This window comes from Aphelocoma coerulescens, chromosome 1, assembly GCF_041296385.1.
Source record: "Aphelocoma coerulescens isolate FSJ_1873_10779 chromosome 1, UR_Acoe_1.0, whole genome shotgun sequence".
Classification (NCBI taxonomy): domain Eukaryota; kingdom Metazoa; phylum Chordata; class Aves; order Passeriformes; family Corvidae; genus Aphelocoma; species Aphelocoma coerulescens.
In genome coordinates this window covers 13,220,088-13,237,500 of record NC_091013.1, presented here as the reverse complement: position 1 = coordinate 13,237,500, position 17,413 = coordinate 13,220,088, and the positions used below count along the sequence as shown (strand labels likewise).

Sequence of the window (17,413 nt, the reverse complement as noted above, 5' to 3'; positions counted from 1 at the left end):
GATGCTGGTTGTCATTCTTACTCTGCTGTGTGGCAGCGTAAATAGTCCCCTTTCTAACCAACCTGGTGGGAAAAGTCAATATCCCATCAGCAAAGGAGGTAAACACATCAGGAGCTGTGTCCTCTCTCATCTTCCCCTGCTCTGTATTACTACAGTTCTTTAAATCTCTTCTCCCCAGTCATCAGATGCACTTGTGTCATTCAAATGCATGGTGCTGCAGACACAGCCCTGCCTGCCTCTCCTCCTGGAGCTCCCGGCTCCCATTCTCTTATAATTGAAACTTAAAATTGGCCTCATTACTTCAACGAGGCCCCTCATATTACTCCTTTTTTTTTCAGTGCACCCTTTCCTGCCTGCCTCTACGAGGGTAATTGCATCTAAGAAATGTTTGAAGCATACTGTCAGAATGGTTATTGCATATAATTTGAGTTTAGATTTAATGTTGGGGGGAGCTGGGAGCTTTGTTAGTGGGATGGCTGAAGCCCTGAAGCCTGGAGCTGTACATGGGCCTCTATGTGTGTTCTCTACTTTCAGCCCTGGTTTGCTGTTTGCCTTGATGTTCTAATGATTAATGTGCCTTCCTGCGCTGTTCACATGTGCCAGCTGTTTGCATTGATGTATTTTACCTTGGTCCCTCCTGAGCTCCAGGAAGCTTTAAACTATTTTGGCCTAGTTTGGAGGTACAAGGACGGTATTTTCCACAGTTCCTTGGTATAAAGAGCACGGTTTGGTTAACATGAGCAGTTGCATGTGAACCCACTTACTGTATCATTAAGCTTATAAATACATAAACACGTTAGAGTTTATGGCAATTTGTGGCAAAGTGGGATTGGTGTTTTTATGGATGTGGTTAAGACAATTTTCAAGTTTTGTTTAATTTAACCCTATATTTAAATATTTTCAGGATCATTAAATGTGTTTATGCCATAGTGACTTCAGCCTGTTAATGAACAGATTTCACATAATCAACTTTTTTATTGTATTGGAGGTGTAGTTTAAGGAAAACTCAATTCTGCTAATAGACTTTAAGTCATTACTGTCTGAGTAACAGTAAAAATGTGGTACCTTCAACTAGGCATCTTCCTCTGTTTGCTTACTGCCCAGACACAAAACTGAGTATGACAGCACAATACATAACTTTTTCACAACGATGCATGAAAGGTGCTTATCAAGTGCTTTTAATCAGTGTATTCAGTTACTCAGTCTGGCATCATTAATTTAAATTTTAGTTTAATTTTTAAAGAGTTGATAGCTACACGCAAAGCAGTTGAGTTCAGTGGAACTTCGTGAATAACATGGAAAACCTAAGCAGGTGGCAATTGCTCAGTAAGACATTGCTGTTTGTATTGTATCCAGCGACAATCTGCTGAGCTCATACTAAAACATTTGAGGCTCTGAAAAAATATTTGTAAATCCTCAGGGAGGAGAAATTCACAAACCTCAAAATTGTAATAGCTTTTTCTGGCACCGTGCCTCCCATCCCTGCCATCTCCTCATGTAGCAGTCCTTGACTTGGCTGCTGTGATGAAGCTGTGTCTGATGGGACACCTTCATCTCAGTCACATCACAGAGGTGAGTAGTCACAAAAATGAGTCATTTCATTCCTTACATGGAAAGACTTAAAAAACCCAGTGTGTCCCTCTCCCCCAAAACCTTTTCTTAAATAAACTTGGTTGTTTTTAGAGACAACTTGTTTTTTCATCTTAACTTGTGCTGCACAGTAGAAGCTGTTTGAGAGGGGATGGAGGCTCCTCTGTTACGTGTTCGAAAGACAAGGAGGGCCGTGAAGGTGTCAGGGAGAAATGAGGCAACAGCTTTCAGGCAAAGCTAATGAGAATAGAGTGATGGTGTTGGTTGCTCACAAGATACAGGCTTTACCCTGCTCCTCAATGGCTTGAGATCTTGACCTGTAAGTACCTGTGCTGGGCTCTCCTAGTTCTACTGGAGTCCCTCCAGTTTAAAAGCGGGGAAGCTGCCTGGGAGGACACCTTGTTTTGCAATGTATGTGCTATCCAGTGTTCCAAGGTATAACTGCAGGAACTGGCTTCTGGGTAGGAGCTGGTATTTATAGAATGTGGAGTTGGTTGGAAAGTAGCACCACAACTGTACCAGATCTTCATCCACTTGGCATTGCTGTATAATAGAATTGTGGAATATTTTGCTCTGTTATTCTTTGTCCACAGCTTTTGTAAAGGAAAAGCTGGACAATCACCCAAACAAAATCCCTTGGGATTTTTTTTTTTAATGGCATAAAACTTAACAAAAAAAAAAAAAACAGCAGAAATAAAACAGTTTGGTCTTTGCTGCTGAAATATGTGCAGACTCATGCACATGCACATGACCTTGCAGACACATAAAGGTACAGGTGAGTAAATGTCTCGTCCTCCAGACATCTCTTGATCAAGCATTTGGGAGCCTCTTCATTCATGTGTCAGGTGAACCTGCCATCTCCTGGTTGAGAAACCAGGCATCTTCTCTCCATTTTAGGGTAAAGTAGCAGGGAATTCCCCTTGTTTGTGCTACTTCCCTTTTCCTTTCGATGCTGAGAATCGCGATTCCCATCCTGCAGATAAGGTGCACGTGAGAGTACACAAGGCTGGTGATAAGTCTGTCCCAGACAGTACCAGTGTCAGTATTAACAGCAGGGACAAGGGACATGAAGTGAATGTGAATTGTGGTCTCCTTCACTTCTGAAGCCACTGTGGGGCAGAATCTCTCCCTGCTTCCAACCCCTGGGGACTCTGGATAGTTCTTGCTCTAACTTAAGGCACCTGCCCATTTTAAATTAGATCCTTTCGGAGCCAGCCCAGCTATTGCTGACATTCTCTGCTGTGACTCAGTGAACCCCCATTTCACCCAGTTAGATGACAGAATTGCACTAGGGGTGGTTCTTGCCAGTTTTGCCCCTGCACCCACACTGGTGGGGCTGAGGGAGCTTCAGCCTTGGCTCCATGGCCAAGGCTCACCATGGCCCCTCACCAGCTCGTGCAGGAAAAGCAGGGAATGCAGCAGAACTTGGGAGAGCTTGCCACGAATTTGTTTTTTGCTAACTATGACATTCACCTCATTTTGAAATATCGTGATTCACAGCCTAATGAATGCAAAAATCCTGTCTTTTTGTGGTCATTTAATCCCTCTCTGTTTTTTGGTTTTTCCCCTTTGTTCTTCTAGAGTATTTGAAGAAGAAGCCACTCAGGACAGAAGTCTCTGAGGCCTACAAAAGACTGAAGAGCACCGTAGACAAATGCCTGTCCATGAGTAGCTACTCAGAAGTGAACCTTGGCAAACTCTTCACCATCAGTATAGGAAGATCTGTGGGAGAGTCCAATAATGAAAGACAGTGATTGATTAAAAATGGAGGGAGCCTAGTCCCTTGTTTATCAGTAATGATCTCTTCAGCAATACTCTATTTCAATATGTACAATTATGTTTTAATAATCTTGTCTCTTTGGAGGAGGAAAAATGGGAGATAAAACAGGATGTATGATTCTCATGGACATGAAGTATTCAAGGTGTTTTTATCCTCCTTTCTTTTCTTCATTGAGAAACCAGGGTTATTAAAATACGGAGTAGTTGATTTTTGCAATATATTTTGTTGTGTATTTAGACCTATGAGGGAGAAAGGGGTGGGGGAATTGCTGCTTTAATTGGATAATTCCCAGTGAGAGTTGCTGGAATGTAAGTGATCCTAGACTTTGCTCCAGGGTATTTACTAGAGGTGCTCTCAGGAAGCGAGGTTAGTAGAGGTCTCAGTAGGAGCACTAATGTTTTGCCTTTTCACGGTTTATCTTCTTCCTGATCATAAACATACCAATTAAAAACAATACTAAACCTAAATGCATTTAAATGTCCTATTACCTTCTGAACAGAGGTAGGGATGCTTTACTTTGAAATTCATTAAAGACTGAAACCTGGAGGTGCTAAAAATAGGGACCATGTTTTTATTAGGAGTCTTTCCAAGCATCTTTAAGCATAATATTTTGCCATGTTGAAAATTTCTGTGTGGATGTAAAGACAATGCACATGAACAAAACCCTTTTCACACATACAGAGGATATAAATCTGTTTCTTTTCTTTCCATGAAAAGTATTTGAAAGTAAGCAATCGATAGGGAGAAATATTTTTGGGATGACATTGTAACCATTAACAGGGGAATGGAAAGCAGCAAATCATAGTTACTGTTCTGTAATAATTACTGTGTTGGAGGTTTTAGTTTTTACAAACAAATTGTATTTTTCATTTACTTCTGATAAAATGACAAGCAGATATGACAAGAGAAGAAATTTGGGTACATGCTTTTGTACACAAAATATTGTTTTACTCATGTTCACCGTTAAGTTTGCAATGTGATATATTAATGTAAGGTTATAAAAATTTGCTTTTAAACAGTATAAAATGTAAAGTTTTTTCACACTTGAAGGAAAAAAATAAAGTTTTCTAGTAAAAGAGAATTTGATTCTATGATCTGATGGTTGAAAATAGTCCATGCTAGGTCATATTTCTGTGGACTTCTCCTCATCTTACAGAATTGGTTGTGTGTCTGTTTTTAAGATGAGCAACCATTAACAAAGGGAGCTTGAAGAAAAAGTAAGAGCATCAGCATGAACGTGTTGGGCACTGTGAGGAAACATGCCTGTTTGTGTTAAGAGTATTTTATGATACTCGTTTGTCCCTAAAGTGGCATTTGGAAGAGGCTGTGTGTCAGTATGGGTAGTGTCTCTTTGAATATGCCTGATACACAGTCATCTTCCTAGCAACTTTTGGAGCTAAATCCTTTCGTTTCTACTCACATGGAATCACTGCAGTGAGAAATGGAACCTACTCAGTCTCTGGTGTCGTGCAGGTGTTGTCCCACCCTGGTGAGCTATCAATCCTTCCCAATGTGTTTAGTTGGGTTAATACTGTAAACCAGACTTTATTTGGAGTCTTCTCTTGGAAAGAAGATGTTGCTGCCAAGATGACATACTGAAGTTGCAGAACTTCAAGAGATCCTGGTTTCTTGTAAATTCACACAGGGATTTTTAAATTTTTTTGTGTGTGGCCCAATTAGGATTATGAAGATATTACTGATATTAACTGGGTAGAATGCCTTAGGAAAGTGAAAAGTGTGACCTTCTCCTCCAAACATTTGGTATACAAATAAAATGGATAGATATGGCATAACCTGACCCTGTGGCACTTGTATGTATCTGTATAATTACAGCTGAAGAGCCTGTTAATTTGCAAGTTTAGGGATGTTTAGATTAAATGAGAGTGTTGTGGAATGACTGTGTAGGGTGCAGCAGCACAGAGTGGCCCTGCGAGGGGCTGTTCCCCCACGCACCGAGGTGGAGGAGCTGTGAGTGGCAGAGCCCCAGAGCCCCCGCCACCCTGGCCAGCCACAGTCCGGGGCGGTAGGGGATGGGAAATGAGGGCTTTTACCCCGAATGGAGGCTTTTTTTGATTCCTCTCAGCAAAGCTGGTCAGATCAGAGCTGAAGTCTTGGCAAGGAGTAAACCGGATTTTTTTTCCCCTCCCCTCTCCCTCTCTAATCAGCTCTGGGCATCGTGCCTCGTCTTGGCCCCGCAGAAAGGCTGGGAAACGCAAAATCATCTTTATAGCATTTAATATTAAATGGAGCTGGTAAATGCTGCGCTGTAAATAATTTGGGAAACACTGAAGTTTGGAGGTTTGTGTTCTGAGGCTGGTCTGGCCTGAATCGCCTTCCCTTCCTTTCCCTCCTCGTATCCCCCTCCCCCACCCCGTGCTGTTAAAATTAAGGTTTGTGTTTATTTGTATTTATTTGCAGTTGGGGAAGAGGAGTGTTGATATGTGGAGCCGGTGGCCAGGTTTCGCTGATGACATATGCGATATGAAAAACAATTCCCATCCACAAACACGGTTACTGCTGTGCCAAAATCCCTCTTTTCGCCGCCAAAGGCAGTTTTCTAAGGCCGAAGCGGAGCACATCTTCCCCTTCGAATCCATCCCCGTCTTCTGCAGAGCACCTTAAATGTGCCTTAATTGAATAGTTCTCTCGCACCCTCCTTATAGCAGTTTAATAGATTAACTCATCTGTGCCAGCTTCAAATTTCAGATTAAAATTCCTTCATCCCGAAGGCAGCATTATCAGGTTGTTGGAGGCTGTTTTCAAACCTTGGTTTTGAATAGCAGCGGCTCTGCATTAATTTAACCACTAAGCTAATAAGTAGGTTTCGTTTTGTTATGCTAAGCTTTATTGCTTTTCTTTTGATCAGAATGGTGTTGTTGAGCAAAGCAGCAGACAAGGCATTCTTTGATGAGGGAATTAGCGCTCTATTCTTCCTCTATTATTCATAGCACAGTGGAATATGTAAGTACCTGAGGGTGTCAAAGGAGAGCAGGCTCTATTGCAAAGTGTTCGCCTTGTTTCTCTCAATAGCTGACTATGAGATGATAAACCGCTTAATACACTGCACTAATTGGATGAGAGCAAAAAGAGATGGGAATTAAGGCACGGCGAAAGGAGAAAGTGCTACCAGCCTTCATTCACTCTTTCACCACTTTAACAGCACCAAAGGAGGCACAAGCTTTCTATAAGCAGACTAGGGGTTTTGTGCGGAGATAAAATGAACCTGTTAGTGGATTCAGGTAATACACTAATTATTGCACAGTATAAATACCACTACTGGTTTTATAACACGGAGGTAAACTTCTTTTGAGAAGGTTATAGGATTGCTTGGCAGCAGTATAGATCCTAATAAGGGACCAGAGTAATAACCCCCTGGATTAACAAAATTGCTGCTTGCAGAAGTATGATTCGGGCTTTTACGAAGATTTCAGCAGAATGAATAAAAATGACTGAATGACATTTCTTAATGCCTAATGGCTTGATAATGATTCCCTTTTCTTTAAGGCAAAAATGTATATTTCAGGCTGCACTGTTAATAACGTCCAGGGAACAAGCCTTATTTTTCCGATAAATTTTTTTTCGCGCCTATGGTGGGTTTTTAGAACTCAAAAATACGGCTGGGGGCGGGCGGGGTTGTGGGTGTGGGATGTGAAATGCCGTGGGTGGAGGGGGGAGCTGCGGGGAAGGGTCGCAGCGGGCTCCCACGCGCGATGCTCGCTCCAGCGGCGCTTCCCGGCCGGTGGCTCCCGGAGCCGGGGTCGCCCCGCGGAGCCGCCTGCCGGGCCGGGCCGGGCCCCCTCAGTGTGCCCATGGGCTCTTCTCTGGCCCCTGCCCGCCTTTGTGGAGCGCTGCCGAGATTAGACGAAGTCACCCCAAAAAAGTCCCCCACACACCGGCGCCCCGACGGCCCGGCCCGTCCGGCCCCACGGCCGCTGCCCTCGGGGCCGGGGCTTGGTCGGGGGAGACCAGGGGTCATCACGGCCGGGGAAGGGCCGCGGGGAGTGCGGCCGGGGGGCTTCCCGCATTTCGGTCCCTGCTCCGTGGAAGAGGCAGACGGAAACGCTGCGTCCAAAAACCAAGTAAATAAAAAAGAAAGAAAAAGAAAAAAAGAAAAAGAAAAAGGACGAGGAAAAAACCACCCGGGGGGTGATAAAGGAACAGGGAAAAAACGGAAGTTCACCTCGAGGAGAACGAAGGGGCAGGCGCAGAGAAACTTTTGTGACCCCAAAGGTGCGGGGGCGGTCAAGCGCTCCCCAAAATTCCTGGTTTTCTCCCCCGCCCCCGACTTTCGGCAGCGGCGGAGTTTGGGGCTGCCCCGTCCCCGCCCGGCGAGTGCTGGGGAAGCGTGGGGCGGCTTCCCGCGGTGTGGGAGCTGGCACCAAGAGACGACCCCCGAGCACCCCGCGGTGGGGAGCAGGGGGGACACGCCATGGTGCCCACGACAGAGAGCGGGCAGGTACGGCCGCGGGTGCCCCACCCGACCCCGCGATCCGCAAATCCCCTCGCAAACGGGGCTGCCGGCACCTCGCTTCCCCCCCGCCCGAGCTCTGGCCGCCGCCCCAGCCGAGCGACCCGCGCCCACCCAGCCCCCGCGGGGCGGTCCCCGGCGCTGAGGTTGGCGGGGCTCAGCCCCGGCCGCCCCCGGCCCCGGGCGCCCGCAGCGCGGCACAGGTGGCCCCGCAGCCCCCACAAGGACTGGGCTTTTTGCTTTTTCTTTTGTTCCTTTTTTTTTTTTTTTTTTCCTTTTTTTTTGTTAAACATATATTTTTGTTTATTTTCTGAACGTGGCACTTCTCCACCGGATAGCAAGGAAAAGTGTTAACAATAACGACATTACACGAAAAAGTACTGTACCATCGCCTCTTGAGGGTTTCAGAAACCTCTACAGTTAATAAGTTAAATAAAGAGTTTGTACATAAATATTTGTCTAGGAACCCTATTATATCTACAACACAGTAAGAATCTACAGAATGACAAACTTTTACAACACTACACTGAGTGCAATTGTTTTATAACATTTCAAATATACAAAGCTCTGTTCTTTTTTATAACAATGGTATGTACAGAATCAATAATCACAGTTTAGTGACTTAAACAGTCCATATTCTAGCAGTGTATTTCCCTTTGGTTTGATATAAAAACCTTGGTTGGTGTAGTGATAAAGAATATAACAAGAAAAAAGATATACCCTTTCCCCTAAGTGCACTGGTTATCTTACAGCATCAAATTTACTTTCAGTCTGCACTGGCAGCATCCTTGGTTAGCATATGCAGCTCGTTGCAACATGTAAAATAGTTCTCCAGCGCTTCTAACAGACCAACTTAACATCCTAGGATGTTATTTTAGGAAGATGTGGGTAGCTTTCCCCCTCTCTTAGCTTCTCTATTGTTTTTTTTTCTCTTTCTTAATTACAATTCTATTTCTTTCTCTTTTTTTTCTTGCCAGATAAACAGAAGGAAAAATATTTAGTGTACGAAACGCTAATATATAGTAACTTTTATTAGGGCTTTTTTTTCTTTTCTCTTTTTTTTTTTTTTTCCCCCCACTTTTCTTGCTCCCCTCCCCCGTAATGTTCACGGAGGAAATGGACACGTTGTACATCTCAGAAATGTACCAGCCAAGGAGTTACTTATTCAGGAGGTTTTAAGTGTCGTTTCACTCGTGTGAGGGCTGATGCGAGAGGCACTCGCTTTCTCCACGTTCCTAACTTGAGAACCTACTACAGTCTCAGCTGCTGGTCCTCTTTCTTTTTAAAATCATTATTATTTTTCCCCCCGTTTGGTCTTGATTCATGCTGTCTGAGGTGACCTTTATTGATTCGCGTATTTTCTCCCCTCTTTTCTCCCTCTCTCTTTTTTCTCTCCCCCCTAAAAAAACCTAACCCGCACCCCGCGGACGGCAGCCGTGCCTTAGCACACCTCTTTCCCCGTGCTGTTCCCCGGGAGGATGTTGAGCTGGGTGAGCTGGGCGGCGTGTTCCTTGGCCTTCAGCCGCAGGGCGGCGATGCTGGATGCCCGCCGGTCGGCGGCGGCGCTGGCAGGGTCCCCCAGCCCCGCCGAGCCCACCGCGCCCTCGGCGGCCGGCGCCGGCTGCCGCAGCAGGGCCGCGGCGCTGGAGGCGCTGCCCAGGGGGGACATGGTGGAAAAGAGCCTGCAAGGGAAGCAGAGACGGCCGTCACCGGCGCGCCGGGGACCGCCGGCTACCCACGGCCCCGGTCGCCTCCTTCCCTCCAAACACGGATGCGAGGGGCTGGAAATACCCGACGCCGGACCCGCAAAAGATGGTTTTTAGGGGGGAAAAAATGAAGGAAAAAGCCTGGTCCTCTCCGACTTGCCACAGTGCAGGCGGCGGGGAGGGGGATGCGCGGGGGGAACCCCCCGGTCCTGGGCAGGCAGCGCTCGCTCCCCCCGTTCCCCGGACCTGTCCACCCTCCGCCTGCCCCGGCTCCGCGAGCAGCGCTGCCGGAGCCGCCCGGCGCTTTCCGCACTTCGCCCGCGGACTCTCCGCCTGAAGAAGCGCGAGGACGGAGCACGGCTCCCGCGGGAGCTCGTCCCGGCACGAACCTGTGGAAGCTGCTCAGCCCCACTCGTGCTCGAGGCTAAAAAAGCTGTCCATGACGGACTCCACGCGGCCGGAGATGCTCACGGCTTCTGTTCACCCCGAATGGCCAAATACCAGCAACCCCCGCCCTGAGCAAAGCAGAGGCCACGCGTGCACACAGGGCAGCCCACGCAAGCGTTCAGGTTCTGCGTGGGAGCACCGCTTTCCGCGGGCCTGTGCATCGGGGACCCTGCCCCGTCCGGGCTCCCGCGACCGCCGCGGCCCGGCCGCCCCCACGGGGAACCGGCGGCCGCGCGGGGGGCGGGCGTGGGGGCTGCTCCCGCCCAATGAGCGGCCTCGGCTCAAGCACGTGACCCTCGCGGCGCCCAATCGTCGCGGGCTGCGAGGCGCTCCAAGTTCGAACGCCGGGGCGGCCGCGCGCGGGGGTCCCGCGTGGGGCCGCGATCCCTCCGCGCGCGCGGCCCCAGAAGCGATTCCCGGCGCCCTCCGCCCCAGGCCGCCCTCCCCCGGTGCCGGTCGCGCGTGGGCGGGCGGTACCTGCCGAAGGCGGGGCTGATGAAGGCGGGGTGGCGGAACACGGCCGCGCCTAGGAAGGTGCCGAGGCCGAGCGGGGTCCCGCCGGGGGGCAGCGCCGCGGAGCCGGGGGGCGGCGGCGGCAGGCTGGGGAAGGCGGCGGCCGCGGCGGCGGCGGCGGTCCAGGCGGAGTCTAGAGCTGGGTGATGAGGAGGGAAAGGACTAGCATCAAGGTATGGACTGAGGGGGTGAGTTGCTGACAGGGGACCAGGGAAAGGCAAACCTGGGGGGTGTGTCTGAGCCCCAGCCTTTTCCCTCTTCCGCCACTTAGCCCTACGGTTCTGGAACCATACCTGAAAGCCAAAAGAAAAACCGGTTTTAATACGCCTGCCCGCGCCCTCGGAGGGGCGAGCCCCGCAGGAGCCCCGCACCGGCCCGACGGCGACCGCTCCTCCGCCGCCCCCGAAGCGGGATCACCCCAAAGGGGTGGCCACGCGTGTCGGGGCCGCGCTGAGCCCGGGCTGTGCCAACCCACGCCGGGGGCCGACACGCGGCTTTCGGTGACACCCCCGGCCCCGTCGCGGGCCCTGGCTCCCGGAGGGCGCAGCAGTTCAACACCCCCGCACACGTTTGCGGCAGGTCGGCCGTGCGGGCAGCTGTCGGCGCGGGAGGCGGCTCCCGCAGCGCTTTCGCTGCACCGGAACAGCGGCAATACAATTTCCCAGGGGGACTATGCGGGAATTATTCCGTACTCACACCCACACCGCGACTTTTTTTTTTTTTTTTTCGTTAAAGGACATATTTACAAATTATATCGTTTAGGGATCGTCGACCTTTTTTTCCCCCTTCAGATTTAAAGAAAGGGGGGAAAAATTGTAATTTCACTGACGTCTGAAACGAAGAAATAATTTGTGAGGCAACCAAAGCAGCAAATATAGATTTCAAGGCTGCCCTTTTAAGATCTATTTTATAAAAGTTAGTTAGGATGCCACGGCACTGCCATCCTTTCTCTCTTTTACCCCTCCCATTAAGCAAAACTCGTGAGATAAAACGGCTTTAAGCAGGAGAGAGGTAGAGGAAAATAAACCGTATTTCAAAGAAAAAAAAATCCCTTAATAACCAAGTGTGGGGCCATCAAACGCACCTAAGGACAGAGACTTTGAGAGAGGCAGACGTTTGTAAATCTTTTGAGGTGTGGGCAGAGTTTTTCCCGTTATGCTCGGCTTTGTGAGCTCAGCAGGAGACCCTTCCTTCTCGGAAGGCAGAAAGGCAGCAGCGCTGCGGGTCTCTCTGTACAGTTGTTCAGTGGGAATGATCTCCACGCACGCCTCTCTGGGTACCCACGACGAAGAGGCATTGTGTTCGTGGGGAAGGCAACAGCCTGGCACGGAGGGAGCGTCTCTCCCTGCTAAAACTCAATTAGCAAGCTGTCCTCGCTACAATTCCCCCTTATTGAATTAATAAGTCTGAGTACACCCAAAGGTAAATGAAGGGACTCTCATAATTCATATTCACTTAATTACATCTTCTGCCATGAATAGAGGAGAGAGAAAGGGGGTGTCTTTCTTTTAAAAAAGTTATTTAACTTTCCCACGACTTGTTCCCCTGAGCTGAAAATACTGATTTGCTGTCACATCTCTGTTTGACAATGGAGAAATGTGTCAACAGAAAGGAGGGGACAAATCTCATCATTAGCCCCTCTAATGCAAGAAGCTGTTGTGTATTAAATGAGCCATATGGAATTTATTATGCTTTATCAGCGCCCGATTTTAACTGTAAAGTGATTTGCTCAGCTTCAAACCCAGAGACATCTGTTTTCTGTTGGCAATCAGGGCATCCCAATGTTTATCGTCTCTTTGGTTATGAGACCCGGGTTGGGAAATGCACTCTGGTATGGGGCGGCAAACACCTTTAATAGCATTGCACTCACTCACTATTAGATCAATGCAGGCTTATTGCTATCAAAAATGGGAAATCAAATAGCATTAGCCAGCTCCTTCTGCAGGCGGAGAGGAAATCAAACAACATTTCGCCTTCAAATGGCCCTGTTTGTTCTAGCACTAAGTGGGCTTTTATGAAGCCCGATTGGAGATTTGATGGCAGCCAAATACCCGACTTGCGGCCGAGCGGGTTTCTAACAACCGAAGCCCCGTGGGGGCCCCGAGTTTTAATCACACTGGGATTCGCCAGCCGATGGCTCGGCCCAGGCGGGGCCGGGCGCGCCGCCGAGGAGGGCCGGGGCCACCCTTCCCCCAGGCGCTGCCGAGGGACGCGCCGGTCCCAGTCCCGCCGCTGCCACTCACCTGCACTCGGGCTTCTGTCAGATCGAGCCTCATGGCCAGCTCCTCCCTGGGGGAGACACAGACGCCGCCGTCAGCCCGTGGCACCTCGAGTCTCCCGCACCCGAAATCCCGGTGCCCGAGGAGAGTGGGGCCGGGCCGCAGGCGGACACCGCCTGTCGCTGCCCTCAGCCCGGCTCCGGGACGCCGAGCTGGGCACCTCTCGGGACTCTCGGGATTTGGCATCCCCTCCCCGCCGCTCCCCAAATTCGGCCGGTCCCAGCTGCAGCTGCCGTGTAGGCACGGCAGCCGGGCAGCTCCACACGGAGGTTCACATTGCCACAATTAGGGCAAATCGGAAAACACTGTGGCACTGGACAATCGCTCATCAGCTCCATGGTCCAGAGAGGACCATTCCCAGCATAACCGGGACCCTGCTGCGGCCGGAGCCCCGCGCCCTCCGGGCATGAAAAGCCCTGGAGCAAAACCCAAAGCCGTAAAAAAACACCAACGAAAAAAGCGCATTATGTTCATACACAGCCCGGGGCAGCCGCTCCCGGGGCCGGTGCCAGGCAGCGCCCCGAGGTGAGCCCTGCGGGCGATGCGCGGCTCCGAGGTCCAGGGAAAAAAAAACCCAGTGAACACTCCTGTTCCAATGCCCTCCTCGCCCCCGCACTCCCCGGACAAAACAAACGAGAAACCGGGAGGGTCTTCGTGATCGAAAAGTGCGATTTTGGGGACTCAACCCCCATCTGGCCTTAAGGCGGGAGGGGGGAGCTGCAATTTTCGGTCAGCGCGGGGAGAGGGCTGGCGGCTTTGCCTCCCTGCTTGCGCTTCCCTCAGAGGAGCCGCTGGCCAGACCCACCACCAAGCTCCCATTTTCAACGGGAAATTGCCCCCGAAAGTGCGGACGGAGCTGGGCCGGGCCCCGCTGGGCTCTCTGGGGGCAACTCCGGGCAGCGAGAGGCCCCGACGTGCCGGGCCGGTATTTTTAGGCAGCGGCGCTTTGATCTCTGCTGCTGCCGGGGCTTCCCCGGGCCCGGCTCCAGCCCACGAGGAGCGTGTAACCGATCCCGGCGCGGCCGCGGTGAGAGGAGGGGTGGGCAGCTGGTAAAAATAGCCCCCAGCGGCGGCCTTCAGGCGGGCCTGCCCGGGCTCTGCCGGCACTGGGTCCCCCCTGAGCCCGGCCCTGTTCCCCGTCTCCTCCCAGCCCGGGGGTGCCCCAGGCAGGATTCACCGCCGGGGGCGGTTTGGAGGCGGGGGTGCAGCACACTGAGGCCCCGTCCCATCCCCCCGGGGTTCGCTCACTCCGCGCTCGGCCGGGGCCCCGGCGCCCGTACCTGGTGAAGACGTCGGGGTAGTGGGTTTTCTGGAAGGCCCTCTCCAGCTCCTCCAGCTGGTAGCTAGTAAAGGTGGTACGGTAGCGGCGCTGCTTTCTCTTGAGCAGCCCCTCCTCGGAGTCGCTGCCGGCCGAGAGGCAGACGCTCTCCTCGCCGTCCTTGCCCTCGCCGTCCTCGGGGTGCAGCAGCAGCTCCTCCTTGGGGGACAGATCCCCGCCCTCCGCCCCGGGGGCCGCGGCGGCGCCCCGGCGGGCATCCTTCAACAGCCCCCCGCCGTCCTCGCCCAGCAGCTCCTCCTCCTCGTCGTCCTCCAGCTCCTCTTCCTCCTCGTCCTCCTCCTCCTCCAGCATCTCTTCGTCCTCTTCCTCCTCTTCTTCCTCGGCGGCCGGCGCGGCAGGGCCCGGCCGCTCCTCGACGTGCGCGGCGGGGCTGCCCAGCTCGTCCCGGGCGGGCGGCGGCGCCACGAAGGGCGCGTTTTCGCGGTAGCTTTTGCTGCGGCTGATGCTGACCTGGGGCGCCTGGCTGATCTTCAGCGTGTCCCACGGGGCGGCGGCGGGCACGGGGCCCGCGCCCCCCTCCGGTCGCCCCTCCGGCCGGTCCCCCCGCGGCCCCGCCGCCCGCGGCGGCAGCAGCCGGCCCCCGCCCGGCCCATAGAGCCGGCGCAGTTTGGGGGGAAGGTGCAGCTCGGCCGGCTCGAAGGGGGGGCTGCCCTTAGGGGACCCTGAGCCATGAAAGTGGCGTAGACGGCCGCAGCAGTCGAAGGAGCGGGCAGGCGTGGCGGGGAGAAGGGTGCGGAGGAAAGAAAGAAATTAAGAGAGAAGGAGAGACACGGTCAGAAGGATCTGCGCGAATACAGCCCAGGGCAAGAGCTCAGTCCCACAGCCCTCCTTCGTGCACTATTTTCCACCACGTACCGAGACAAGACCCCCTGCCTTGTCCCTCAGGCTGGTCCCTGCCCGCGCCGCTGCTGCCGGCCTGGGAAGAGATTCCTCCCGGCTGCTGAGCCCGGCCCAGCGCCCCGCTCAGGGCCGGGACAGGCTGCAGGGGCTCCGGCAGACCCGGGCCTACGCCGGCAGCTCTCCGACAGGGGCCAGCGCCGGACCCCATCCCACACGGCGGGGCAGCGCTGGTCCCACTGCGCCCGCCCGGCATTCCTCCGCTGGCTTTTTTTTTTGTTTTGTTCCCCCCTCCTATCGTCTTCCCCTCCTCCCCAAGTCTGGTTTTGGTTTTGGAGGCAAGAATCCCGCCCGCCGGTGTACGCCGGGAAACGCGGGAGTGAGGCCGCCCATGAGAGCTGCCCAGCCGGGCTCTCCGCGGCTGCGGAGGGGGCTGCTCCCAACTTGGGGCTGGGGGCGGCGGCTGCCGGCGCCCCGTTATCACCGCCCTGGCTGCTGCCGGGCGCGGCCCCAGCTCGCTCGCCCAGACCCGTTACAGGTTTAATGCGAACGGGCGAGGCTTTCCCCGTACAGATCGCATCTCGTACCGGTTTATTTTGGTTTTAAAAATTACACCTATATCGAAAGTAAGGGCAGCCTAAAGAGCTCGGTACTGGGTACCCGACCCCCAGGGAAAGAATTGTGACGAATTCCGGGCACGGCTCCGGCCGCGCTTCCTGGCAGCACAGCAGCCGCTAACGAGCACGGTAACGGAATAACGGCGGCCGCAGCTCCGAGGCGGCGCGGGGCCGTGGGTGCGGACGGGGAGCGGGGCCGGGGCCGAGCCGCGGGCTGTGCAGGGAACGGGGGACACACAGCCGGCCCTGCCCGACGCCGGAGAAACGGGACGGGACGAGCGGGATGGGACGGCGGGGCTTACCTTGCGCGGCCTTGTCGGTGTCGGGGCGGGCGGCGATGGCGGGCAGGGTGGGCGCGGTACCGAGCAGCCGCACCTTGCAGGGACTCCGCCGGCCCAGGATGCTGTCGATGCAGTAGGAGGACAGCAAAGTTGGCGATTTACTTTTGCACTCAGGGCGCTCGGCGCAGCTCTCCTCCGGGTAGGGGCCGCTCATGACGGCGGCGGCGGGGCCGAGCCGTGGGGCCGGGGCGGGAGCGGCGGCGCGGACGCCCCCGCGGCGCTGCCCGGTGCCGCCGGGACGCCCGTCACGGGGGGAGTGAGCGGCGGCCGCGGCGCTCTTGAGTCCCCTCGGCTCCACGTGCGGGCAGCCGCCCCCTGATTGGCTCCCGCCGGAGGCCGGGCGGCCGCCGACAGACGGCGCCCGGCAAAGCCCGGCTCGGACCGCCCCGGATCGGCGCCCGCCCCGAGTCACCGCGCTGCCCCCCCCCCTCCCCGCCCCACCCCTCCCGCCGCGCTCCGCCCCCGCTCCGTGGGGGAGGCAGCCGCCGGGAACCCGCTCGGGGGAGCCGTCGGGGGCGGCCGGGATGGGCGGCGGCGGAGCCCCCGTGGCACGCCTTGCCCCGTCACCACCCCCTCGCCCCGACGGCGGCCCGCTCCCCGCCCGCCCCTTCCCTAGCCCCCGGCGATTCCCGAGCGGGATGGCGTGGGCGGCGCCGGGGGATCCGCGCCGTGTTTTCCCCCGGGCAGCTCCCGCCCGCCCGCCCGGCGCGGAGCTGCGCAGGGCCGCGCGCTCGCCGCGCTCGCCGCCCGTGTTTGAAATGCCGGCTCCGCGCTCGGGGCTCTCTGTGACAACACCGGGGCAGCGCCTGCAGTGGCGGCGGCACGGCGGGGCCCGACCCGCCGGAGTGCGGGAGCACGGAGAAGCTTCCCCCGGGCAGGGCAAGGCGCGCAGCCCGCTGCGGTGCTGTCCGGCATCCCCCTCCCTGCCCTGACAGCCTCCGCTTTTCTCCTCATACACATCTCCTCTCCGCCGGCGCTTTCCACGCCGCTTCGGGGCCGGAAGACCTTTGACGGTTTTTTATGCTCTCTCCTTTCCCTTCCCTGTTGGGCGGTCACGAGTTCAGGCTCCCTATCTGGTCAGTTTGGGCACAATTTTCATGGGCACGGTACAGCTGCCTGTCCCCCGCTCACATGTGCGCGCCTGATCCTGGATTCCCGCAAGCACAAACACGTCGGAGAAACTGCTCCCAGTCACCGCAAATGACCCGTTCGCTTGTTCGGGTGATGCCCAGCCCCGAGCACCGAAGAGGAGACAGCCCCATTTTCCCTGCTCATGCCACAATTCCCGTGCGGAACTGACGTCTCCTAATTAACCAGAGACAATTAAGAGAAAAGATAAGCAAGTGCGTGCGTGTGTCCGTGCTGGCGTGGGCAGAACATCGCTCTGGCTGTGTCCACGCCCGTGTGCGCACACGCACGCACTTCCAAGCTCTAAAGGTGCGTGTCCGTCCGTGCCGCGCGGGGACAAACGTTATACCCAGAGCCGTCCCCTCCCT

At 54.4% G+C, this 17,413-nt stretch overlaps 2 protein-coding genes across 8 annotated transcripts in view; one reads left to right on the top strand and one right to left on the bottom strand.

Annotated features, from left to right (window-relative positions):
* Positions 1 to 5,228, top strand: part of POLA1 (DNA polymerase alpha 1, catalytic subunit) — a 188,026-nt gene extending 182,798 nt beyond the window's left edge. For 3 of the 4 annotated variants that reach the window (XM_069034547.1, XM_069034801.1, XM_069034718.1), the window contains exon 37: positions 3,172 to 5,227. In XM_069034547.1, the coding sequence (XP_068890648.1) occupies positions 3,172 to 3,344 (173 nt within the window). In that variant the 3' untranslated portion in view covers positions 3,345 to 5,227. Of the gene's footprint in view, positions 1 to 3,171 lie in introns of all 4 variants that reach the window. The other variant, XM_069034628.1, reaches the window with a different exon arrangement.
* A 2,988-nt stretch (positions 5,229 to 8,216) lies between these two features.
* On the bottom strand, positions 8,217 to 16,156 carry ARX (aristaless related homeobox). 4 transcript variants are annotated; one of them, XM_069034277.1, is made up of 6 exons: positions 15,879 to 16,156; positions 14,064 to 14,784; positions 12,748 to 12,793; positions 10,728 to 10,797; positions 10,469 to 10,643; positions 8,217 to 9,520 (listed from the first exon to the last, which is right to left on the bottom strand). In XM_069034277.1, the coding sequence occupies exons 1-6, from the start codon at positions 16,069 to 16,071 to the stop codon at positions 9,280 to 9,282; spliced, it is 1,446 nt and encodes a 481-aa protein (XP_068890378.1). In that variant the 5' UTR covers positions 16,072 to 16,156; the 3' UTR covers positions 8,217 to 9,279. The 4 variants fall into 4 exon arrangements, with proteins under 4 accessions (XP_068890378.1, XP_068890303.1, XP_068890523.1 ...); XM_069034202.1 differs by having other exon boundaries at positions 10,469 to 10,797; XM_069034422.1 differs by lacking the exons at positions 10,469 to 10,643; positions 10,728 to 10,797.
* Between the last annotated feature and the right edge of the window lie 1,257 nt (positions 16,157 to 17,413).

What these genes read in the sequence shown, in the direction of transcription:
- ARX (XM_069034202.1), bottom strand. Translation starts at nt 16,071, where the DNA reads ATGAGCGGCCCCTACCCGGAGGAGAGCTGCGCCGAGCGCCCTGAGTGC. An exon ending in TACCCCGACGTCTTCACCAG is followed by an intron (nt 12,794 to 14,063) that starts GTACGGGCGCCG and finishes TGTCTCCCCCAG; the next exon opens with GGAGGAGCTGGCCATGAGGC. An exon ending in ATCAGCCCCGCCTTCGGCAG is followed by an intron (nt 9,521 to 10,468) that starts GTACCGCCCGCC and finishes CTTCCCTTGCAG; the next exon opens with GCTCTTTTCCACCATGTCCC.